The following is a 26,721-nucleotide window of genomic DNA, read 5'->3' as shown; positions in this document are numbered from 1 at the left end:
GTCTTGGAGCATAAACTAATCACTCCGGGTCTGGAGGACGCCAGCTCCTAATTCCCAAGAGGCAGCATCACACAATCAGATTGTTTACCCTGGCTCAATACAAATTTGACACATTTTCCCAAAAATGCCTGTCTGTGGCCCTGTCAAAGCAGGATGATGGAAAGCTAGAACGATTTTCTGGCCTGATATATCTAACATTCCAATAATCCATTCCATTTCAATCTTGTTTTGGAGGCAGGGAAGGATATTTTCCCCACCGTACTTGAAATCCATTCATTCTTGCATGCTTTAGTTCACCAGATTTCAGGATCATTGTTGAATCTGAAGCAGCCAGTAGCATGTAAAGACCTTTGAAAAGTAGCATTCTAGGACTTCTTTTCCTCTTGTGTGTCCCTGGTCACTCAGTGGTAAAGAATCCACCTGCCAATGCAGGAGACACAGGTTAGATCCCTAGGTTGGGAGGATCCCCTGGAGGAGGAAATGGCAACCCACTCCAGTATTCTTGCCTGGGAAATTCCACGGACAGAGGGGCCTGAGGTAGAGAGGGAGATCATTATTCCACATGTGAGATTAAGGTCATCTCTTCTGTCACTGAGCCATCTGTACTCCAGTGCCCAATGATCCAGAGGAAGCAACTAATAATGTCAAATTCTCCAAAATGGCGAAGCCTTGACCTAAACGTGTTTAGTACTCAGTGGAGGTGGTGGTTTAGTCACTAAGTCGTGTCCGCCCCATGGACTGTAGCCCGCCAGGTACGTCTGTCCATGGGATTTTCCAGGCAAGAATACTGGAGTGGGTTGCCATTTCCTTCTCCAGGGCATCTTCACGACTCAGGGATCGAACCCCGGTCTCCTGTACTGCAGGCAGATTCTTTACCATCTGAGCCGCCAGGGAAGCCCTTAGTACTCAGTAAGCGTCTCTAACTCAGGGTACTTTGGATGTGAGAGTTGTTGAGTGAAAGTCACTGAGTTGTGTCCGACTCTTTGCGACCCCATGGGTATAGTCCATGGAATTCTCTAGGCCAGAATACTGGAGCGGGTAGTTATTCCCTTCTCCAGGGGATCTTCCCAACCCAGGGATTGAACCTAGGTCTCCCGCGTTGCCGGTGGATTCTTTACCAGCTGAGCCTCAGGGAAGCCCAAGAATACTGGAGTGGGCAGCCTATCCCTTCTCCAGTGGATATTCCTGACCCAGCAATCGAACTGAGGTCTCCTGCACTACAGGTGGATTCTTTACCAACTGAGCTATCAGGGAACCCCGTGAGACTTGGTACCACTATGTAAATAGGGAACTATTTTACTGTATAGTTAAATGAAACAAGTACATGCAGTACAAATTCTCTGGAGGAAATGCTTTAATACTGAAGAACAACTTGTGATTAGCATATCAATAGGAATAAATAAACAGCAGTTTTAAGATACCTAAGGGCATTTAAGGACAGAAGTTTTTCGACAAACTTCTTAAACTTCGTTTATGCTCTGAAACTAGTTGGAAAATTCTTCCTTCTGAGATACTTTAAAAGGTCAAGTACAGCCCACATCACCTCTCTGAAAATTAATAAGGTTTTAATGTACTCAGAAATGCAGAAGTGGTGTCAAGGTTACTTGACAGACCCAGGCCAAAGAACTTTCTAGAACAGCAACATATTTTGGCTGGGTTTTTACCATGAAGTTACCTGTCCTCTTAAATGGGCTATTTAAAGAACATTTATTTCAACATATTAGCAGAATTACTAGGTCACTTATAAGCAGCAAGGTAATTAACATTTTTTAAATGATCAAAGAGGAGAAATAAATTATGTAAACAATTCTGAAGGAAAAATGGCTTGCTAATGTTACCCCTCTACTTTAAAAGGGACCCTAAAAACTAGGGACAGTAGATCTTAGTTAAACCAGAAACTTTTAAGTTAAAGGTTACATCACTGAATGCCTGAGTTCAGCCCACCATGTTTTCATTCTTCTAATTAATTATATTTGCTTAAGTCTTTGGCATCTAAAGGTTGTGGGTGGTTTCAGCTTTTAGAGCAAGTCAAGTTTTATAAGGTCAGACTCTTCATCTGAACAGCAGGGATCATAAGTAATAAGTATCTACATTTCATGAGCTTGTGAAAGAGCCTTTCCTATAATGGGTACTCTACGTATACCCTATACATCCATGTTTGTATACAAGTACTGCTTCTATTGTTAGCAGAACAAAGTCAGTCCTTGAACTTTAAAGAGACACATGAACCACAAAAAAGTCAAGAACTTTCACTTAAAACCGCAATGAGATACCACCTCACACCTGTCAGAATGGCTATCATCAAAAAGACAACAAATAACAAGTGTTGGTGAGGTCATGCACTGTTGGTGGGATTATACGTTGTTGAAGCCACTATGGAAAACAGAATAGAGGCTCCTCAAGAAATTAAAAATAGAAGTGCCATATGATTTAGTAATTTCACTTCTGGGTATTTACCCTAAGAAAACAAAATCGTAATTCAAAAAGATGTATGCATTCCAATGTTCACTGAGGCATTATTTACAATAGCCAAGATATGGAAGCAATCTAAATGTCCATTGATAGAAAAATGGATAAAGATATGGTATACACACCCACACACACATATATAAGTCAGTATCACTCAGCAATAAAAAAGAATGAAATATTGCCATTTTCAACAACATGCATGGACTTAGAGGATATTATATTACGTGAAAAAAGTCAGAGAAAGACAAATGCCACAGGCTCTCGCTTATATGTTTAATCTTCAAAACAAAACAAAGACAGACTCATAGATACAGAGAATAAATGGGTGACTGCCAGGAAGAGGGAGGGGGAGGACAGGTGAAGGGGATGAAGAGATTCAAACCTACAGTTATATGTAATAAGTCACAGGGATACAGCATTAGGAATACCGTCAGTAATACTGTAATAACTCTGAATAAGACAACTGGTTATTAGATTTATGATGGTGATCATTTCATAATATATGCAAATGTCAAACCATTATATACAGGGTACCTGAAACTAAAAGTAACATTGTACATCAACTATATTTCAATTAAAAAAACTGCCACCTAAAGTGCATATTAAATCTGAGAAACTCTTAACATAAGAGAGGACTCAGAGTAAAAAAATATAAGGAGATTGTTCTTGGAGTTCGGAATGCATCTTAACTTCTAAGATTTAAGTCCAGAAAGGTAGAAACGTTCTTCCTCAACGTGACCTTTGACGGCACACAGGTTACTGGGGTGTGTTTGCTGGTAAGCCAGTTCTCAGGCTTTGAGCATTTCATCAGGTGCACCAGTCCTTCATCTGACCAAAGCTGGTATCTGTTATTTCTTACAACTTTTATTCCAGAGAACTTTTGTAAATATCCCCCACCCTCCAAAGTATATGTTACCATGCGTGTGTGCATGCTAAGTCGCTTCAGTCGTATCCGACTCTTTTCAACCCTATGGACGGTAGCTTGCCAGGTTCCTCTGTGCATGGGACTTCTCAGACAAGACTACTGGAGTGGGTTGCCATGTCCTCCTCCAAGGGATCTTCCCGACCCAGAATCAATCCCACATCTCTTATGTCTCCTGCATCGGTAGGCAGGTTCTTAACCAATAGAGCCATCTATAAAGTGCCATTATTTTCGTGGCTCAGATGGTAAAGAATCTGCCTCTAATGCAGGAGACCCAGGTTTCATCCCTGGATCGGGAGGATCCCCTGGAGAAGAAAATGGTAACCAACTCCAGTATTCTTGCCTGGAGAATTCCATGGGCAGAAGAGCCTGGCGGGCTACAGTCCAGGGGATTGCAAAGGGTCGGACACAACTGAGCAACTACGCTTTCACTTTCATTCTAATATAATCAGCTTTCCTGACCACATTTATATTGTAGGGTGACACTGTACCACCAGAAAGAGAACTGACCTCAACTGCTACCTCTTCTCAGGGAGAAATCCAATTCAAATAGAATATAGAACTCTGTCAACATAAACACCAGATAAATATACAAACCCTTGTACATCTACTCAGTTTTTCAAACTAACATTCAACACTAGGTACTTAATCGCTTCTGTTTTAATACAAAACACAAACTTGGAAGAGTTTTCGCCCCCATATTTACTGTGGAATAGACACTAGACACAGAGGAGTCAGTTAAATCTCACCTGCTCACAAACCTTAGCTGGTCAGCTCCCTGTGCTGTGCTCCTCGGGGAAACGTGAAAAGAAAACCTCTGGGCTTTACCCAAGACCGCAGAGAGGATGGTTCATTAGCAGAGCTCTGTAGGCCTGCAAGTTCTGTGCACCACACCCTTCTGGAGAGGTAAGATCCTGAGTAAGACGTTTGAAACCTCTAGATGTTCATGGTCTCAGTCAGCAAATCTTTCATAACCCCACATAATCTCTGGATTCAAGTGTTAGAATAACAACATGAGGACCACAGACTTGGAAATGCAGAGATGTTCCCTGGAAACAAACGTACAGAATGAGGAATCCCTTCGACACTGATAATGTAGATGGCAGAATGCTAGTGGGGATGGAAGTAGGGAGTAGAGTGGGACAGGAAATACAATCAGTACCTGTTTTGTTTTTATGTGGGATTCCCAGGCGGTGCTAGTGGTAAACAACCCACCTGCCAATGCAGGAGACATAAAAGATGTGGATTCAATCCCTGGGTCAGGAAGATTCCCTAGAGGAGGGCAAGGCAACCCACTCCAGTATTCTTGCCTGGTGAATCCCATGGACAGAGGAGCCTGGTGGGCTACAATCCATAGGGTTGCCAAGAGTTGGACATGAACGAAGCGACTTTCCATGCACGCTTACTTTTATGTATTCATAAATACGTGGATCTGAAGGAGAACTAACACCATGATGTATAGTATTAACGCCAGACTTCAAAAACTACAATTGATCATGGTGTTACTCGTCAGCTGAATCAGGTATTCATAAATCTCTTTCGCTTCTAGACTGGAAAACAATGTTCAAACAAAGAGTTTTTTGTTTGGACACTGTTATTTTGTTTTGGGCTTTGTTGGCAGGCTGATTGCCCACCACCCCCCAATTTTGTGTTTTTCCCTATCCCCTACCAACACTCCAACACTGGTTTCTCGGCCACGCCTTACATATTTACTCAGATGATTAACTATAGCCATTAGTCTTGTTCAAGCACGTCTTGTCCTGAGCAATGGATAAGCTGGAGACGGGAGGAAGAGGGCAGCCTTGGCTCCTTGTTAGTCATCCTTACCTCTCACCCCATGCCCATCCTGCTGTAGACCATCAGGGCTGGGTGCCAAGCACCAACTCCTTTCAGCACTCAGAGGCGGGCATATCCATATGGGGACAGGAGTGCTTTTGGTGCCTAGCTTCCGTGATCAGTTTCTTTAGGGAAGGTTTTGAAAGTTCTGAAGGATCTCTCAACATGGATAAGTGGATACAAAACAGTAGAACAAAATGTACTGAACACTGGGGTAACAAAACATTCCTCTTCTGCTGAAATCACTAGGTGAATTAGCTGGGGGAAATCAGAGTCTGTTTAATTTGAAAATCCTTTTAAGAGACAATCAACTCTGCCTCCATCCAAAAAAAGAAAAAGCCCATTGTCCTTTGTTTTCACTAACTTTCACTCTTTTGACACAAAAGGAGAAAGAAGGAGAAGAATGCAGGTCAGACTTCTCATTGAAGCACCTGATGCTTTAGAGGCAGTGGTGGTGTACTTGGGTCATGGGTGCTACATACTTATAATCTGTACAGGAAAAAAGTAAATAGTGTGGTCCTTAGTGGAAACAGAAATGGAAAGCCTACACAGGGATTCTCAACCTGCACTCATGATTCAACAAATAGTTTGTATCTTGACACTGTTGCCAGATCATTCTCAACTAAATTACCCAGGAATTCTTTCCTTTTTTCCTGTTTGTCTCTCCCGTTCTCAACCCCAAATACACAAACCTAGGCTCCCCTAAGAGGGGAAAACATAAAAGCAAAGAGTAAGCAATTTACCACCATGCCACATCAGGTTACAGCTAACCGGTCTTCCCTTTGCTCAGAAGAGAAAAAAGTACAGATATGCACCTGGCAAATATCTGTATGGTCTCCAGTGCAGTAAGATTCATCCATTTCCTCACAAAAGTACACAACTGCAGCTGAGAGAATAAACCAATTCAACAAACATTTATCAAGCTCCAGTCTGACTGCAGAGTCTTTTGGGGAAAAAAAAAAAAATCATGCACCTGGCTATTGGAGATGATTTTTGAAGAAGTCTAGAAATATGCAATTCCTGCCTCCTCCCATCAAAAACAAGGGATGAGAAAAGAAGCAACCAACTTCATATGATCAGTACAGCAACATTTTACACTGTAAAATGTAACAAACTGAAGCCATGCCAGTTTCTTTTTGTAGATGGAAAAGAATTAACTTCTTATCTTTCTTGGGAAATAACAATTTGGTTCCTTGTATAAAAAATGTATTACTCAACCACCAATCACCCTTCAGTATTTTCGATATAGAGATTAGATGAAGTATATACTGAAACAAGTTAAGGCATCATTACTTTATAGTACACATTCAAATTGATCGGGGATCTATCCTAAACGAATTTTAAACATGCAATGCGAGAGCAGGGTAAAACCAATCCCTGACAAACGTTTAGGGGGATTTCCACATCTCATCCTCACCCCAGATTTCCTCTTAGGAAACTTGCTTGTGGAGCTAAGAGGAAAATTAGGGTATGAGACCCCAAGTCAAGCTCTATTACCTGCCTGCTTGGTGACCTCAGAAAAGTCATTTATATTGAGACCTCAACTTCTTCAAACTTTAAAACAGGAATAATCATACCCCGTTCTGTCTCACTTGTGGGGAGACTATGAAAATCAAATGAAATATAATCAAGATAAGGTTTTATGAAAACTGTTATAACCATGGATATTGATGTTTAAGCCCACAGTCCAAGAGACAAGGTGGCAAAAGAAGACCCATCTCTGTCTCCAGAGTGTGCACCAGGGCCTTTGCAAGTTTAACTGGCCTGTAGCGTCTTGGGTTTAGGAACAGGGTCAGTTTTAGACGCTTGTCCGTGAAACCACCTTCAGAAAGAAGGGGAAACTCTTTTTTCATTATCCTATTTTTTTTTCTATTATACTAGTAGGTGGACACTGTTTTTATTTAATGTATCAGTATTTACTGGGTGTTGGCTATTATGAAATGTTGTACTGAGCATCAGTCTCCTTGTTTTACAGGCTTACACAGCTGAGATTAAGCAAAAATGACACACATTCTACTGAGATTGTTGTGGCTGTTGTTCAGTCACTAAGTCGTGTCTGCCTCTTTGCGAGCCCATGGACTGCAGCAAGCCCAGCCCCCTGTCCCTTACCGTCTGCCGGAGTTCACACAAGTTCATGTCCGTTGAATCGGTGATGCCAGCCAATCATCTCCACTGAGATAGGGCATTCCAAAATCAGCAAAACATGGAAGTAGTATACTTTCTTTTTAATCAGTATTTTTAGCCATCTACTCTGTATTGGCACTAGAGAAATAGTTAGGTAATAATGTTCCAGAACTCAAGGAGCTCAGAGTTTATAGAGTGGAAACAGCCAGACAGAATCTAACACAACAGCAAGGGCAGGGTGAGAAAGAGAGGTCAGCAAGGGTCCCAGGGAGCAGAGAAGGGTTAAGCATGCCGGGCAGGGAGCGGAGCAAACAGCCTGCAGGTACTGTGACGGGACTGAACTCACAGGAGCCAGGATCTGCCAAAGATGAGGCTGGAGGGGGACGCAGAGGTCACGTGACAAGGAATCCAGGCCTGCGGACCTCAGCGTGGGGCTGCTTATGGATGGATGCAGGAGGAGTAGCTGAGAAGGGATAGTACATGGACGACACCCCAACTATCCTCCTTCTAGAACATTCCGTCGTTATATGAACTACTGGATTTCCTATGGAAAACAAACATTTTCCTACTAAAAAAAGAAAACAGTTGATGCAGTAAAGGTAAAGGGAAATATCACTGTAAAACTGTGAGACAAAAAATCACAGCCCAAAACAACTGAATAGAGAAAACCTGAACAATACTCTGAAAAGATTCGTATAAAATGCTGCGATGGAACTGACCTCTTCCTCTACTTCTACCTCCACCTGAGAAGGATCATTTTATTTAGACATAAACAGAGTAGAAACGTCAAGCATGTCAGCCAGTTTCAGCTTCTTAGAACAAGATGCTGCTCTGCAGGTACTGGGTGGTCAGTCACCTGGAGGACAAAGCAGGCCGGTGAGTCATCATGAGAAACAGGTTTGCAGGACCCTTTGGGGCTTGATAGAGAGTTGGTGTTACAAGAAGCTCACAGGAAACCATCCCTTCTACAATCAAGTTTACTGGGAATATTTTAGAAAAGAAAGGCAAGGCAGGGCTGGTGCGGGGGAGAGGGAGTGGGGAGGAGGGAGTTACTGTTTACTGAGTACAGAGTTTCAGTTTGGGATGATGAGAAGAAAGTTCTGGATTTGGACTGTGGGGATGGTTACACAACATGTGAATGTACTTCATGCTACCAAACAATATTTTATAGCATTGGTATTTTACCACGATAAGAGGATGGGGGAAGGAAAGAGGCAAAGAGAGACAAACAGACAAAATTTAAAAGTAGTAAGATTTCTAGTAAATTCAGCTGAGAAACTCCTACTACCTTCTTCAATGGGACACACAGAACAAAACTGAATTTCTCAAGAAATACTCTACAGAAAGACGTCATCTGGAACATGCTAGTGGTCTGCCAAAGACAGTAGTCCCAACAGGCTATATTATGTAATCATGGGCCAGTTTTCTAACACAATAGACCGTCTTCTCCCTAAAGGAGACTGAACTCTTCACATACTTTAGTTCGTAACTCTTCAGTCTACAAAGATGACTTCATTATTATCATCATTATGGTAGCTATTTTGTATTTGTTAAGAGTCTAGTAAGCCAGCTGCTGTTTTCTCTTCTTTTGTTGCAGATGGGAACAAAACAGACAGCACGTCTGTGCACTGGAAAGCAAGGAACAGGACCAAAACCAGAATCCCTGCCCAAGGCCACAGCATTCGGCAGAGGAGGCTGTGCTCCGCCCGGCGTGGAGGTCGGGGCAGTGCCTCATCCCTCTACTCCAGAATCGCACCACGGATCAGGGCTCCTACTTAGTGGAGAGCACATATTTGCTTGCCAGACAGCAGCTATTTATTTTTGCACGTGCAAAAGCATCCAAGTGGACTTAATACAATTATATTTGAGGTTAAACCACAGAGATAAGAAATTCAAACTAGGGCCCCAATTAATCACTCTTTTTAAGAGTTTCAAATGTTTTCCATGTCTAAACAGTTAAAACTGTACATGGCCCTAAATTCTGTGCCTATAATCCTGATGGAGTTTCATTCCACAGGTCACAAATCATCCCCCAGTGATGGTAATTACTTAGTAACTATTGATTGTTTAATTACTTGAGACTGCCTTATACTCACCAAGTCATTAAGGGTGTTAGGAGATCTAAAAACTATAAGTCGCCAGGGTGCTGTGCATCAAGTTATTTGGCAAGTCACTGATATGAGATGGACGGCAAGTATTTTAAACTAAAGCAATCTAAACACTTCAAAGGAAAGGTAGGTATACATGTGCCAAATTGCTAATGATATTTATTATAAAGGATGACACTGAATAAATAAGGTAAACAAAACCCCAGGATACAGATAATTGTAGAAGAGATGTCTCCTCAAAGGCAGAGACACCTAAAAGAGCCTTTAAGTCCCCTGACAGACAATACCTTAATCCAGTGGATCTCAATTCTGGTTTTGCAATAGAAGCATCTGGGAAGTTCTGGAAGCCAGCTTTATCTAGTCCTACACCAGACCCACTAAAACCAAATCTCCAGAGAAAGGTCCAGATATGTTTAGTGTTTCAAAACTATCCAGATGATTTCCATAAACAATGAGGGCTGGGCAACACCGGTAGCTACAAGAAATCCAACCAAGTCCCCTGTGGCAGGTTTTGGGAGCAACTCTGGAGGTCTGGCCACCCAGCAGAAAAGCAACCTTCCTTATGCATATGGCACATGGGCTCACAAAGGTCTACCCAAATGCTACCATGGCAACCATCTAATTCATTACACCCAATGGATCATAGCATGAAGTGGCACAGGCTTGAGCCAAATTAGATGCAATGAACACAGGGATCTATGAAAAGCTCAACAAGCCAACCCATTTCAAGGGTAAATAATTCTACTTATAGGGTAGGAGTAAAACTGTTAGCTGTAATTCTGCCCAACTACAATGAAAGTACCCTCTGAGATGAAGCAATAATAACTAAATAATCCCAAAGGCTTAGCCATGGTCAAATGAACCTATGACTAGGAACAATGCTTCATATGTGCTACAGCATCTTGGAGACATCTTTTAAAATATCTATTTGATGTTAAAAATCAGTTTCTACACTCCTAGAAAAATAGTGCTGGGGTATTTTTGGTAGCTACCTTTTTTTAAGAAAATTTAAAGAAACCAACTAGTACCCTTGGGCTATATCATTAATTTATTTTAATAGATAATCTGTCACTATAAACAGTACAAAAATTATTTTTAAAGGCAATCAACATATTAGATCTCGCCTAAGAGCCTGGTTTATAAGAGAACAGGAAAGACAGATCTGCTCTAAACTCCTTTTCATTACACTTCTTTCCACTTATGAAAATGCTAAATTACATCCCACGATGTACAGATGCCAAGGCCTCCAAGCTTCTTCCAAATGCCTTCCCATAGTCCATTCAGGTCCCCAGTCTGATTCACGATGCTCCACATTTTATACTCCCACTGTCTCTGTCCAGTTTTAAGAGTTTTTGCTATATTGTCTTATCCTTATAGAAGTTGTCCTTGAGTGGGGCAGGGAGGGAGACAATTTTACCCCCCAGGAGACTCCTGGCAATGTCTGGAAACATTTCTGATTGTCAAGACTTTGGGGGTGCTCCTGGCATCTCATAGGTAGAGGCCAAGGATGCGGCTAAACACCCTATGATGCACAGGACAACACCCCGACAACAAAGAGTTATTTGGTCCAAATGTCAACAGTGCCAAGGTTGAGAAACCCTGCCTTTAAGGGATAATGTGGTTTAATAAGTGTGCTTTGGTTTCCTCCCCTATAAAATCATGAAAAGTAACTAAGACACAACGTTCGAAAACGTTAGCACACAATAATTAGTTAACCTGATCGCACACTTCTGAGACTAGGAACCCCCTTGACTGACTCTGCATTCTCCCCATACAAAGCACAGGGCCTTTGCACTGGCACTCAACAAATATGAAATAATGTATTCTTTATATTGGAATTCTTGTTTAAAAAAGCAAATGCCATTATTATCTAAAAAATTTGACATTCTCCTATAATCACTCCTTACCAAACAAGAAGTGAACAGCATGATTCATGATTCATTAGAAGAGACTATGATAAACTATGCTGAATCCTAAGTATGTCACAGAATCACCTCCATATTAAGATTGTTAATAAGCTTACTATTAAAATGCTTTGTCTTATTTCAACAGATGGTTTATTAAGAGATCCCAATATACAAATGTAAGGAATTCTCATGCAGTGGGCTCAGATTCTTCTACTATACCAGGTCAGTTTTGACCCTTTCAATTCTCAGGTTTTGAGTTGAATTATTCAGAAACAACCTTACCTGTAATCATAAGCATGTCAAATAAAAACAGCAAAAGTCAAATCTCAGAATGAGTATGTCAAACCTGGCTAGCATCAAATCCCAAATCAAAATCTTTGTGTTTTTTTAACTTTTCTCAGTTTATGCATGTTAGAGTCAGCATAAAAACTCTTAAATGATTACAAAAAACATTGGGATTAACATTCACTCAAGTAGCCCTGCATGCATGCAAAGTCACTCAGTCATGTTCAACTCTCCTACCCTATGGACTGTAGCCTGCCAGGCTCTTCTGTCCATGGGATTCTCCAGGCAAGGATACTGGAGTGGGTTGCCATTTCCTTCTCCTGGGGATCTTTCTGACCCAGGGATTGAGCCCAACTCTCTTATGTCTCCTGCACTGGCAGGCGAGTTCTTTACCATTAGTGCCACCTGGCAGCCCTACTACAGGGTAACTGACAATCATTTTTGCAGAGTTTCTGGAGGTGTGGCCCCAGGGCTCTGAACATCAGCAAGAATCTATAAACTTATTAGAAGTGCAGATTCCTGGATCCCAGCCAGACCTACTGAACAAGACTTAAGAGGTTAGGCCTGGAAATCTACATTTTTAATCACTTCTCAAACACTTGTTTCACATAGTAAAGTTTAGGAACCTCTACCAGGGACTGAACCTCAGAAAACTGATTTGCTTCATTTGTAAAGTTCCAGAATGGGGCTTGCTTCCACAGACTATCAAAAATTAATTTAACATAAAATCCACACCCAGATCCTACCATAAGAAACAAGTAGAGAATTCTGTTGATTATTTTTGTCCATATATGCATATCTGAAGTAAGCAGATATTTTATGGAAAATGCTGAAAAAATACTAGGAACAAATACAGATAGAATTATTATTAATTCTATTATTAATTAACAGAGCTCAACTCTGGGCCCCACACAGGTCACCATTTGGTATATACCAGATGCTGGATACAATTCCTAGACAGACTAGGCCCCTATCCTTATTTTTCCTTTATGGTGCATTTCAACTGTTTAATATATACATAAACAAAGACGTAAGATAATTTCAGAGAATGTCAATGCCACAAAGGCAAAGAAATAAGTTGATGTGATAGAGAAAGTCAGTGCGGGAGGAGGGCAGTAGCAGTGGCTGCCTGAAAAGTAGATTCCTTGAGGAGGTAACATGTGCGCTGGGTTCTGAAAGACAAACACCGGGTCATGAGGAAGCTGAGGAGAGAGTGTTCTAGATAGAGAGAACTGTTTCGATAAAGACCCTGAAGTAAGAGCAAGGTTTTCATGAAATTATTATCGAAATTAAATCAGAAATCAGATTATATATACAAGATGCTTTATGACATAGAAAATACTATTTTATAGTATCAAATATTATTTTCACTAATATGTTAGAATTGTTTCAGGACAAAAGTCAAGATAATGAAAGACCTCAAGTCTAAGTCATAGGAAGAATTAAGCAATTGAGGCTCTAATGCCTGGAGACCAGGAGACACAAATATGTGTTTGGGGGAAGAAGAGAGAAGTTTTTTGAAGGACTACGTTCTTATGGAAGAGGATTTAATTTTTTTTTTTTTTAAACAGTTACATGGAATGAGCTTGCACTGGTAAACATTTCAGGAAGGCAGAATCTTGGCTCAATATGACAATGAACATTCAAAGAAAACTGCAAGTAAATAGGATGACTGGAAGGCAATGAGTTCTACATGCGTGGAGGTGATCAAGGATGAACAGACTGCTAGCAGAGGAATGACTGGGCTAGATAACCTATGCTGCTGCTGCTAAGTCACTTCAGTCATGTCCGACTCTGTGCGACCCCATAGACGGCAGCCCACCAGGCTCCCCCGTCCCTGGGATTCTCCAGGCAAGAATACTGGAGTGGGTTGCCATTTCCTTCTCCAATGCATGAAAGTGAAAAGTGAAAGTGAAGTCGCTCAGTCATGTCCAACTCTTAGTGACCTCATGGACTGCAGCCCACCAGGCTCCTCCGTCCATGGGATTCTCCAGGCAAGAGTACTGGAGTGGGTGCCATTGCCTTCTCTGAGATAACCTATAAGGTAGGTCACATATCTATAAAGTTTGCAACCCTTTGAAAACACATACACACAAACACACAGTTTCAGTGTTCTCTCTCCACAAGCACTATAACCACTATAACGAACATTGCCTCTTGATCTCATACTTTACAACCTAGAGGAAGTTTTAAGAGAAACCTCAGAGATACAGAGGAATCTACCATATTCCTGATTTACACTGTCACTCAGTAATAAGGTCTTCACCTCTGCAATCATCAATATATATTTCCAAAGGACGAATTAAGAAACAGGATAGATGAACATTCATTTCTGAAAATTGTGGCTAAGATTTAGTGGTGTTTTAGCAATGAACATTAAACAATTATTTGCATCTATTAAAACAATTACTCTATTTTAACAAAAATGTGATGAAATTGGATTTCATCAGGTCCCAATAAACGGCATGCTAATTAACAGCCAAAGTCTCTAGCAAGCAGGTATGTGGCGTTTTCTTGGTTTATTTTTTAATGGGAGCCATAGGCCCAAGAAGGAAATGGCAACCCACTTCAGTATTCTTGCCTGGAAAATCCCCATGGTCAGAGGACCCTGGTAGTCTACAGTCCATGGGGTCGCAAAGAGTTGGACACGACTGAGCAACTTCATTTTTTCAGTATTATAGGCCCAAGAAGATGATTTCCTCATTAAAAAAAAACAAACCCTGACAGAGACTCTCTATTCTTCATTATTTATGTATTCTGTCTAGTAAGTAAAGCAAAAACCAGATACTGAACTGCCACCTGACCACACAGGACCAAAATGCAAAAGACAAATCTAACTTTCCAAGGACAGAGAGACCACGTTAGACTTGGGAGTACAACTAGAAGCTACTTCAAAAAGCTAAATGTAACTAAATGACCTTTATATAAAATATATTTCCACATCTGGATGTATGTGGCTTAAATGAAGATATACTCCAAGCAACATTCTCTTAATATCTACATATACTTTTGTGTATTCAATTAAATATGCTTCTTAAAAAACTACTTGTAGGGCTTCCCTGGTGGCTCAGTGGTACAGAATAAGCCTGCCAGTGCAGGAGACATGATCCCTGGTCCAGGAAGATCCCACACGCCGTGGAGCAGCTAAGCCTATGCACCACAACCATTAAGCCTGTGCTCCAGAGCCCGGGAGCCACGACTACTGAGCCCAGAGGCCACAACGACTGAAGCCCAAGCACTTGAGAGCCCGTCTTCTGCAGCAAGAGAAGCCACTGCAATGAGAAGCCTGAACACCGCAACTAGAGAATGGCCCCCCTTGTTGCAGCTAGAGAAAAGCCCAAGGAGCAATGAAGATCCAACACAGCCAAAAACTAAATAATTAATTTTTAAAAAAGATTCTACATCTTAAAAAAAAACTATTTGTAAGTAAAATTATGTTATGACTCTTTTAGGACAACTTATTAAAAGAAACTTTTAAGAATCTTTCCAGAAAAGAAAGGCTACATCCACATCATTGTTCATAAAATTATACCTCATTTTATGAAATCTAGGAACAACAAAAGCTAGAGTTACAAAAATTAAAAGATTTAATATTTAATGTAAAGAAAGTATTTATCATAGAATTTTTGATATAGAAATCTGTTCCTAGGGCTATAAAATTTATATTCATGTGTACAGTATTTTAAAAATATACCTATTCCATAAAGGTTAAATATAACCTATAATGTGAACAATCACTTCCTAACTTATTTCTCTTAAGGTTCACGTATAGTTGAAATCCGGTTTGGCAGTTTTATTAAGCTTTAATCCTTCAGAGCTCAGAGTAACGGCAGGATTGGATTAGTGACTCAGGAAACCCAGGTGTCTCTGTCCTGGAGGGGGTGCCACCTAATGTCATCTGGGTTGCCTAGAAACCCAATCCTTAACCGGGTATGGAGGTTTAATTCTTCAGATAAATCATTCCAAGTCCCCAAAGCATTTATAGCAACACTCTCACTTGACTATTGCACAGAAAAGCTTCGGTGCCACAAAACACAAAGGGCTGGAACAAGAAACCAAGTCTCCTGTCTGCAAATCCAATGTGGTCGCCATGGCCAGCTTTGCAGTCTCCCCTCACCGTGAGAGGGGCCACACTTCTGAATCAACCACTAAGAGAAGGGCACCCTTTGGAACAACAGTGTTTGCAACTTAGTTAGTGTATTTCTTTCCTCTCTAAAGAGCTGAGACCTCTTGCCACTTGTTTTTTTTCCTCAGGTACCCAAAAAATTAGGGCTAATTTTGGATTTTCCAAACATTCTCATCCTTAACTGAGAATCCTTATCTCGTTATCATCCTCTCTTGCAGGAGTGTACAGTCCACCTCTTATTAGTGGACGAAGCTGTGAGTCACCTTCCAAACGTGCATTCCACAGGTGGGAAGCACAGCACAAGGGAATGGCACTGTAAAAGCAACAGCATTATACAGAGTTGTTTCTCCATATTGACAGCAAATCAGAAGTAATTTTCTGCCTAAATCAGGGCTTAATTCATTAGCTCACATTAATTCACAAGTTCAATCCAATTTCTCAAAATGCAATAACACAATCTTCCAACCTAATTATCTTCACTGAAAGTATTTAAAAGCATTTGCTGAGACACCTTTCTTTCTTGTGTCAGACAGGATCAACATCAAGTGAACAGTTGTGGTAGACTACATTCTTTCTAATTGCAGGGGGTTGACCTTTTAGGAAATAATCAAATTTTGCAAGAGAGAAATTTTCCTGAGAGAAATTTTCAAAGGGTACCACTTGGTAAAAAAAAAAAGTTAAAATGTTTATAATTTACATACACTTAAATATAAACACACATATTCTTTTGACATTCTACAGTACTGAAAATATTACAATCTAGTGGACTTCAATAATTTAATCAACTAAGAGACGTTTAAGATTCAAAGAAGGAAATTTTTAACAGAACAAGACAGAGAATTTACAGTTGAAATGTCATCTCATATCACTACCACTTAGGAAAAGTGATAGATACTCCTCTTGAAATAATCATGAGGAAACAGTTGGTCTGTTTTGAAGGCATTTATTTCAATAGCTCATTCACTAAAACCCCCCGAGCTTTAGTCCAAAAAGGTAATTTCGATTTTCTTTTGATAATCAGGAGAATCAAGCCACTTTTCTAAACAATCACTTTTTTAGGTCATTTACTGGGAGAAAATATCTTTTAAAAGCATGTTTAAGGTGAATCTGAAAGCAAAATCAGTATAAGAACAAGAACATTTTATTCCTCAACTCAACCTCAAGTTTAGCTTTTAATTATTTCCTATTTTGTAAGAGTCACTGCTGCCATTAGTCCTGCCTTTGTGAGGCAGCCAGTGTTCTCCAAACACTGTTCACTAAACTCATTTAACTCATGCCCTAGGCCAGTAGCAAATCTCCTTTTCCAGCTGCTATACTTTAACAGTTTAAATTTCTAAAGTAAATAGCATCATTTGCGCCTTTAAAAACCAGTTCTGGCAGCGATTAACGAAACTAAACACTTCAGAGAGGTTCAAATATGTACCGTTAGAATTCACACGTCAGATATAAGCTCCGTAACATATAATGAATGGAAATGCCCAAAGTTTAGGAATCCAGTTTAGGCAATGGGACTACAGATTCATTTAAAAAGATGGAGAGTCAATTAACAAGTATATTATTTCATTTTAAATCTGTTATGAGACATGTATGAGAAAAGACAGTACTGCTATTCAGCATTCATGAACCGAAACCACACACGAGCCATGTTCAAGCTCAATGAACTTACCTTATATACTTGTCCATATGTTCCGTTGCCAACAAGTTCCACCAATTCAAAGATTCCTGCGGGGTCCTGAAAGAAAAGAAATAAGCAATAAAAATTCAAAACAATACTCTAGCTGTTGTCTTAATCAAAAGCAAATGCACATTTAAAATTAGCAAATAAATAACAGCTTTGGGGAGGCTCTCTTATGTTAATATTAAAGAGTATTAAAATTTAATTCAGCTGCAGCTATGAAATGAGACAAAATCCATTTGTTTCTATTTTACACTTCTATGAGATGTGTTTAAATCAGACAAAAGGAGACAAGACTTTCATGGAAACAATAAAAAAAAAAAAGAATTAACCCATTTCGTACTGTCAAATGGAAACACACTTGTAGGTACATTGGCATAAAATGAAAGACACATCAATTTAAGGGGTTTCTAATTTTTAAGATCTTTCTGTTTGACATTTCTGATCTGCTGGCTGCAGAGAACGCTGGCAGTTGAGAGAGGAGCACTACTATACCATGGGGCAATCTTCCGGCGCTGGTCAACGGTTTTCAAGAGAAAATGGAATCCACCTAACTTCCTCTCAGAAGGTATTCCTCTGAATTCATCTCCCTTCCCGACAATGCTGCCTCTGCAAAACACACTTTTGCAGACAGGCTCCAGTTCTTGCAGGACTGGGAGGGTCCTGGCAGGACCCAGAATGCAAAGGAAACTGGAGAATGACGCACATTCTTATCCATGAACAGGTGTCTGCTAATCCTGAGAGTCACCTAAATGTTCCCGTGCTCAGTAAATATCCAATAATTGTGTCTATTATTCCTGAACTACCAACCCCAGAAGTCAAAAAGAAAAATCAAAGCTTATAAAACTCAATTCACAGGCAAAAAGTGACTTGGATCTCTTCTGATTCCTACTTGGAGGGAAATGATTTCTTTAAAGGCCTAGATCAGGAATCACAAACGCACATGTCCACAGAGGGCAAGCAAGTAACAGAGAAGAGTGTGGTGGGCCACGGAGGCCTTTGGCAAACGGAGGAAGTCACATCTCCTTTGCAGGTGGAGGGGGGTGTCTAAGTGGAACCAATAGCTGTTGCTTCAACCTATGAGCACAGTCTTACCAGGTTTAAAATGAAATGAAATTGAACATTTTGCATAACGTGAGATCTCCTCATTTTTAAATGTTAGGCATGAACTCACCTAAAAAACACACACATTAAACAAAACAACAATGACAAACACTGAGGGACAAATGAAAAAGCCTTCAGCCTCTGACCTAGAAAGCATTTCCCATCTCCAGTCAACAGGTTTTCAGAACACTGCCAAATGGCAAGGCAGTGACTGAGTGGCAGAGGGGAAATCAGACAGACCTTTAGGTTTTTAGACAGACCTTTTTGGATTTTAGGTTCAGACAGACCTGAGCTGAACACCAGCTCTGTCTGGTGTGGCTGCCTGAATCCAGGACCCTCTGGAAGAATGATTCAGTCTCTGTGCAGATAAAACGGGGATGACATCTACCCAGGAGAGTCCTGGGAAAGAGCAGGTGAGGGCTTAGCACCCACCTGCCCGGAGTCACCAATCTAATAGGAATCGTTTTTAAGCTGAGGAATCCCACACCTCTATAACATTTAAAGGGAGAAGTGCTCATATTCATGGAGAAGAAGATAAATGAGTTGAATGTGACAAATTAGAGCTCATTAAAGTGACAGCTTTTATTAAGTCAGGCCCAAGAAAAGCGCTTTACGATGTGCCTTCAAAGATCCCTCATAGAGGGACTTTACTCGTGGTTCAGTGGCTAAGACTCTACGCTCCCAATGCAGTGGCCCCGGGTTCGATCCTTGGTCAAGGAACTGGGTCCCATGTGCTGCAACTAAGAGCTCACCTGCCCCGACTAAAAGATCTCCCATGTCACAACTAAGACCCAGCACAGCCAAATAAATAATTAAAAAAAAAATAAGTAAATAAAAGATCTCAAGAGCCTCAACTAAAGACCCTACATGCCACAGCGAAGATTGAAGATCCCATGTGCCACAACTAAGACCCGGTCAGATATATAAATAGAAATATTCTTTTAAAGCATGCATTAAAAAAAATCCCACATAGAAAACAAGTTGAGAAAAATAGTAAGACAAAGAACAGTTGAAGCACTTAGTCACTCACAAAACTGGAATTAGCATTATCCATTGTTATAAAGCCAGGAAGGCAAGAAACCCCACTCCAGACTGATGGAGAAGTCCAGAAATTCCATCTCTGCCTCACTTGGTCAGGGAGGTGTGGACAAAGTCCCAGACAGAACCATAAGACAGGACAAAGTGGTGAAAGGGCCTAGAGCTCTGAGCATGGTGATCCCAGAGCTAAAAGTCACTGTCAAGGCCACCCGGGAGGCGCCTCAAGATGGGAAAGAAAAATTGTGCTTGTTAAACTACTAGACCATTAGAGCAGTAGGTTTTATTACAAACGGAGTTAGAAAGAAGTGAGGAAAATTGGGGTGGGGGAGGTGGGGGGGGAGAGAAGCCCACAAACGGTGGCAGCTGCTGTTTGTTTCTAAGCTGCGCTTCCTAGTAGTTTGTTTGCTCAGTGGTGTTTCTGCAACAAATTTCAAGAGAGGTTCTACATTTGCTTGAAATACCTCGACTGTGTTTTCAACGTTCATTTTTCTTGACGTAGAAAAAAAAAAAAAATGAACGAAAGAAAGGAGATGTAGGATGAAAGGGAAAGTGAAAGCCACTCAGTCGTGTCTGACTCTTTGCAACCCCATACAGTGCATGAAATTCCCAGGCCAGAATACTGGAGTGGGTAGCCTTTCCCTTCTCCAGGAGATCTTCCCAACCCAGGGATTGAACCCAGGTCTCCCGCATTGCAGGTGGATTCTTTACCAGCTGAGCCACAAGGGAAGCCCAAGAATACTGGAGTGGGTAGCCTATCCTCAGTAAGTGTTGAATGAGTGAGTGAATGAATGAATGCATTCATTTATTGAGCCCCTACTATGTGCTAAACACACTTACATGTATTATCTGTAACCCTGGCAAGAATTCTACAAGGTAGACATGATCTTCTTGACCCAGGAATTGAACCAAGGTCTCCTGCATTGCAGGTGGATTCTTTACCAACTGAGATATCAAGGGAAGCCCCAAGATGTAGGACGGCGACTGCTGCTGAGGCTGCTGCTAAGTCGCTTCAGTCGTGTCTGACTCTGTGCGACCCCATAGACGGCAGCCCACCAGGCTCCCCCATCCCTGGGATTCTCCAGGCAAGAACACTGGAGTGGGTTGCCATTTCCTTCTCCAATGCATGAAAGTGAAAAGTGAAAGTGAAGTCGTTCAGTTGTGTCCGACCCTCAGCGACCCCATGGACTGCAGCCTTCCAGGCTCCTCCGTCCATGGGACTACTAACTGCCTTAAGGAGCCTGGGAAGCAGGGGAGGGTTGTGGAAGGGGAGGCAGAAGCAAAAACAGGGTGCAGAGTAGGGACACCCTTCTACACCAAGGGGTCACCCTACCTCACAAACCTCTCATTGGGACTGGGGTTTAAAGGGGAGATCTCAGGAGGAGTGAAGCAGCCGACTTCTAGGTTCCTTCCCCTCCTCAAATAGTTCACTCACAGGCATGTGGCCCTGCCAATCAGATTCAAGAAGACTCAATGCCAGGACTCTCATTCCAGCAGCTCAGAGAGAGGCTGGACACACTCAGGGGGCTTAGAAGCAAAGGTCAGAGGGACTACAGAGTTTGATGGCAACTCATCTTGGGTAGGCAACTAAACTGGAAACAATCATCAAGTTAGGGTGGTTCCCCAGGAAACAGACTCTGAGAATGGCTGAGATTTACACAGAGGGAGTTAGTCAGGGTGTGCCTCAGAATCAACACCAGTGGGGAGCGAGTGAAGAGGGTCTGCACTGAGCAGATGAAGGAACTAGAGCAACGGGGAGGAAATACAGAGTCCATCTGCTCCCACAGGTGGTCTGAAGCCGGATGACTCTTCAGGATCACCCTACCTTGAGGCAAGGGGATCTCTGCCTCACCTCCAATGACCAGTCATTACATACAGGCTGACCCCAGCCCAGTCCCAGAGGTGATGATCTTGGGTGAAGGGATATTCTTTCAGCCGAGAACAATTCCCAGTATCGCTAGCCGCCTACACTCCCAGCAGGTGGACAGTGAGTGCCTCAGTAGTGGAGAGAGCACTGTAAGCATTGTGGCTAGAAATGAGGCTTTCCCTGTGCCTCACACGGTAAAGAATCTGCCTACAATGCAGGAGACCTGGCTGGGTTCAACCTCTGGGTCGGGAAAATCCCCTGGAGAAGGAAATGGCAACCCACTTCAGTATTCTTGCCTGGAGAATTCCATGGACAGAGGAGCCTGGGGGGTTACAGTCCATAAGGTCACAAAGAGTCGGACACGTAAGCGACTAACGCTTTCACTTTCACTTGCAATTGAAAGCAAAGTCTCCAGGCATCTACCTACTCCAGTATGCTCACAGTAATAAGACAGAATAGCACAGAGTCATGATGGTGTTTGGAAAGAAATCGGCTCTCTGAGACCCTAGAGAGCACAGGCAGAGCTACTGTTCAGGAACACCTGAACTGAGAGCTGACACTAAGATTCCCCCACCCTTCTCCCTGAATCCAAGAGCCTGGGTAGCTGGATGTCTGTGCATATTCCCTTACACAAATGCATATAAATGTTAGAGACTTTGCCTGGCAATCATGGTATAGCTTGAGCACTGTAAGTGTTCAGCTGTGTTCTCCATTCTTGCAGGACTCTAAAGTCATTTCTCCCATGGCTCAACAGCAACCTGGATCTCTTGTTTGCAACGGTCTCTTCTCAGCCTGTCCTGGTTGTTCCCTATGAGGCACTGACACTGCTGAGCGTCACCACTCTTGTTGGAATCCATGCTCTCCATCCTCTTCCATCACACTACTCAGTCTCTCAAAGAGATTTTTATTTCTTTTGCCTATCCCTTAAAGGTGGGCCAACCCCAGGGTTCCATACTCATGTTTTGCAGTAAGTGCTCATGATTTCATGTCCCAAAGTCCACTATATCCACCTATTCCAATCCATTCATACAACGGGGCTCACCCTCTTTTGCTGGGATTATTTACTTTCAATCAATTCTCTCTTCCTTTCAATATTTCACACCCATCTTCCTAAAATAGACATTTCTAAACACAACATACCACAGTTTAAAGTCCTATACAACGTAATTCAAATTGGAAGTAAAGAATCTGTCATTCTGAGGCCCAGCCTTCAGTCGCAGCCTCGTGTTCCATCCTTCTGCCTGCCAAGGTTATTCCTTCTACCATTCTCTTTGAGGCAAGCCCATCCTTGAAGGTCCAGCATCACACCTCCTCTGTGAACCTGTCTCTAATTAGTGCCCCACCTCTCTGCACCCACAGCACGCTGTGCACGACTCCATGATAACCCCTCTCATACAGTGTGGTCTCCTCTTCTATTTCTCCCCCTTGATGCATTACAAATGGCCTGAGAGCAGGCTCTGGAGCGTATTTATCTCAGTGTTTCCCAGCACTTAGCATGGCGTCCAACACACAGCTGGTAGACAAAACTCTTTTCCCAATAAGACTGATGTCCCACTCCCCATGCTCCACAACATGAGGAAAGGAAGTTGCAAAAAATGGGATCGTGTATATGTATCGCTGAGTTGCTCTGCTGTGCATTGGTAATCAGCTATACTCCAATACAAAATAAAAAGCTAAAAAAAAAGGGGGGGGGGATCAGAATGCAGAGCCAAAGGTCTAACAAATTTACCTTGTTTCTTTTTCCATCTAGACAAAGCTGTCCCAGACACTGTCCCTTCCGCAACACCCTGACCCAGTTCCCAATTGCACAAAACTGTCACATGTATGGCTTCCCAGATGGCACAGTGGTAAAAAATCCGCCTGCCAATGCAAGAGACACAAGACATGCAGGTTCGATCCCTGGATTAGGAAGATCCCCTGGAGAAGGAAATGGCGACCCACTCCAGTATTCTTGCCTGGAAAATCCCATGGACAGAGAAGTCCATGGGATCACAGAGTCAGATACAACTGAGAGACTGAGCATGCACACATCACACGCATAAGCTCCTATGGTATTCCCAGCTCTAAGGAAAATTATAAGGCCCAATGGTGTAAGCTGTGCCTCAGGTGAGTGGAGAAAACAGCTTGTCAGGAAGTGACCATATACAATGCAACAAGCAGAAGACTGTGCCTAATGATCATGTTACAAAGACAGGAAAGGTAAGAGGCAAGAATCAGCTTAATTCTTCTCTCGTATTTGCTTAGCAGCTCGTAAAGCCGGGATGGGCAGCATGAAAGAAGGTTACGTATACCAAGGAGAAAAGAGCACATGTTGACATTTACCGAAGTCAGGAATCTAGGAATCTCTGTTGGCTACACATGCCTTTATTCATATTGTAACCTTTGCTGCAAGGCTGAAAAGAAAATTTAATTCTAAGGTAGAGTAGTTTGCATTATTTCATAATGAAATAGAACAACATATCAAAAGACAAGCTGTTCCATGAAAGAAAATGTAACTTTTCAGCAAGTACTAATGAAGGCAAATTTGGTTAGTCATAATAATAAAAATCACAATAATCACTAACATTTTATGAGCACTTATGTGCCAGGTACTATTCTAAGCATTTTCCATGAATAGGTTATTTCATTATCACAACTCTATCAAGCGAGTGCTGTTGCTGTCTTTGGTTTCAAAGGAGGAAACTGAGGCATGGAAAGAGAAAGCATTAAGTCAAGGTTGTACCATTGATGGGTGACTGGTCAGACTCCCTGGGCTCTTCACCAGTCAGTACCCCAGCTACTTCATGGAATCTGAGTTCCCAGCCCTTGATTTAAAACTTGCTAGACGGCAAGTTTCAAAACTGCCCTCTGTCTCAGTTTCTCCATCTGTAAAATGGAAACAATAGTATCTCCCAGACAGGGTTGTACTATGAAGACTGTGAAGGTGTCCAGACTAATTTAGGGCCTAAATAAGATGTTAATAAATATTAACCTCTTTTCCTTCCTTTCTTTTCCTCTTTAAAAAGAGTTCATTTAATATACAAGGAATATGCCACAGGAAAATTCAGTCTATGTATCAAATATTTTCAACTATTAAGCCAGTAAAAGAAAACCAATTGTTTGTTAACCAGACTACCAGGTGCATAACAAACCAGGTCAGATATTTATGGACAAAAAAGGGTCTCTTTAGAAATTAGCGAGACACTTGGGAAGACATATTCAATTTTGAGGTTTCCTGGGATGCTGGAATAAAATTCTCTCAGCTATCAGCTGATGAAATTCAGGTGGCATTGACAGGCTCGAGTCTGACTTCTCAGCAGGGTGGAGTGATTTAAGATCTAGGAGTTAATACTCCCAGTCACTGAGTTATACATTAATTCTCCCAGGTCCCCTGAATGACATTGGATTTATTGGAACACTAAATAACATATATGGACTAAATCCCAAAGACTGGAAAAGGCAAACCTAAATATATAACTAGGAATGGCTACTTCCTTAGCATCATAAAAGATCATGCATATTCTTCCCAGTCTTTCCCCCTCCTCTGAAAATGAAATCAACAGAGAAATTGGGAGCATGCAATAGATTCTAGATAACCCTTCTCCCAAACTTCTCTCACAGCCATTCTGTGACTGGTCTCTCACTTGAGGTCACCAGTTCTGTGGCAGGGTGAAATAAACCCCCACAGAATACGGACGACTGATAGGGCTCCTAGAATAACTGTCTACCCCCAGATTCCCTACTGACATCTGTCAAAAGACTGTGCTTACTCTAAACTAAAAGACCAAAATGTTATTTCTCTTAGAACCATATTTAGCAGCTGTTTTGTTCGGTTCCAGCCCTAACTGACAAGCATATGCTTACAAAAGCAAAACAGAACAAAGAAAACAGGAACAGTAGGAGAACTCTCCATATTTATCTTGAGCTTTCAGGCTTCTCAACACCATCATTATTCCAAAGTAAGCAGAGCACTGGGAATCACTGTGCTGATGCACCCAGCACCCCCAATCCTAGTCTGTGATGCGCAGGCAGCCGGACAAGGTCCCTCCCATCATTTTTCACTGACTGTCTCTTCTAATGTGAGGGTCTGAGAAGCCAAAGGTCTTGCCTTCCACGATGAGGTCCATTCAGTTCCTGGGTACAAGCCTCCAGTGCAATACGAGCATGCTTAGTTGTGTCCAACTCTTTGTGACCCCCGTGGGGTATAGCCCACCAGGATCCTCTGTCCATGGAATTTTCCAGGCAAGAATACTGGAATGGGTTGCCATTTCCTACTCCAGAGGATCTTCCCAAACCCAGCGAACTAACCCACATCTCTGGCGTCTCTTGCATTGACAGACCAGTTCTTTACCACTAGGGGCACCGGGGAAGCCGCACCCTCCACACCCACCTAATGTCAGAAGTGGAAGCAGGTGGTACGCTGGCCCTGCCTCTTGATGCTTCCGGTCTGATGAAGGAGTAGGCATGAGCACATTAACTACACACACACAATCATTAAATTAAGATGACAAGTGACATGCAGGAAAAAGACAAGGAGCTCCTAGAGTATATTCCTGGAAGACCTACAATATAGCTCAGATCTCTTCACTAACATCCTGCCCAAGACATGCCTCTCAAATGCAATAGATAATTCAGGTTAAAAAATTATATATATACATATATATATATATAAAATAACATAAAACACTGGTTGCTGAATTTTCTCACTTGATCATCTATATAAACTATGCAGAGCTACCAGAGGGTTGGTGTAAAAAAGTTAGGTTTCAAGTCAAGATTCTGCTCCGCTAGAGTTATGTGACCGCTCATATTCTGGTTTACCCATCTGTAAAATGGGATAATCCCACTTGGCCTGTGGTCTTTGCAAGGCTGTGTCCCATTCAAGCTGGGCACCTCCTGAGCCGCACGTGTCCCTGGTTGTCCTGTGGGAAGGGTGGTGCTGGGGCAGGCCGAGTCGATGATGCCAGCTGCCCTACAGGTGCGCTTGGCTAGATGGTATTGGTGTTTGGACATGGCCCCAGGCAGACCTCAAGGGACACTGTCCTCGATGGTGGTAGCTGCTAGCCCTTGGGAAGGCGGACCAGAGCCTCTCCACTTCCTGTTCCGGTCCCAGGTCCACCTGCTGCTCAGCAGCCAGAGGCAGTTTACCGGCTTCCCCCATGCCTGCCACTGCTGCCCCGCTCCAAGCAGGACTCAGCAGCTCCAGCCTGTCCCCAAGAAAGCAGCCTTGAGAATGAAATCTGAACCCCAGCTCCTCAGATTAATAGGAGTGAGACCTAAGCTA

At 42.1% G+C, this 26,721-nt stretch overlaps 1 protein-coding gene across 9 annotated transcripts in view; it reads right to left on the bottom strand.

Moving 5' to 3' along the window:
* TNIK (TRAF2 and NCK interacting kinase) overlaps positions 1-26,721 on the bottom strand; it is a 410,943-nt gene that overhangs the window by 308,345 nt on the left and 75,877 nt on the right. For all 9 annotated transcript variants that reach the window (XM_061415948.1, XM_061415967.1, XM_061415997.1 and 6 more), the window contains exon 2: positions 17,444-17,509. In XM_061415948.1, the coding sequence (XP_061271932.1) occupies positions 17,444-17,509 (66 nt within the window). The remainder of the gene's footprint in view (positions 1-17,443; positions 17,510-26,721) is intronic.

The sequence above is a fragment of the Bos javanicus genome, chromosome 1, assembly GCF_032452875.1.
Source record: "Bos javanicus breed banteng chromosome 1, ARS-OSU_banteng_1.0, whole genome shotgun sequence".
NCBI lineage: Eukaryota > Metazoa > Chordata > Mammalia > Artiodactyla > Bovidae > Bos > Bos javanicus.
This window is presented reverse-complemented; position numbering and strand designations above follow the sequence as displayed.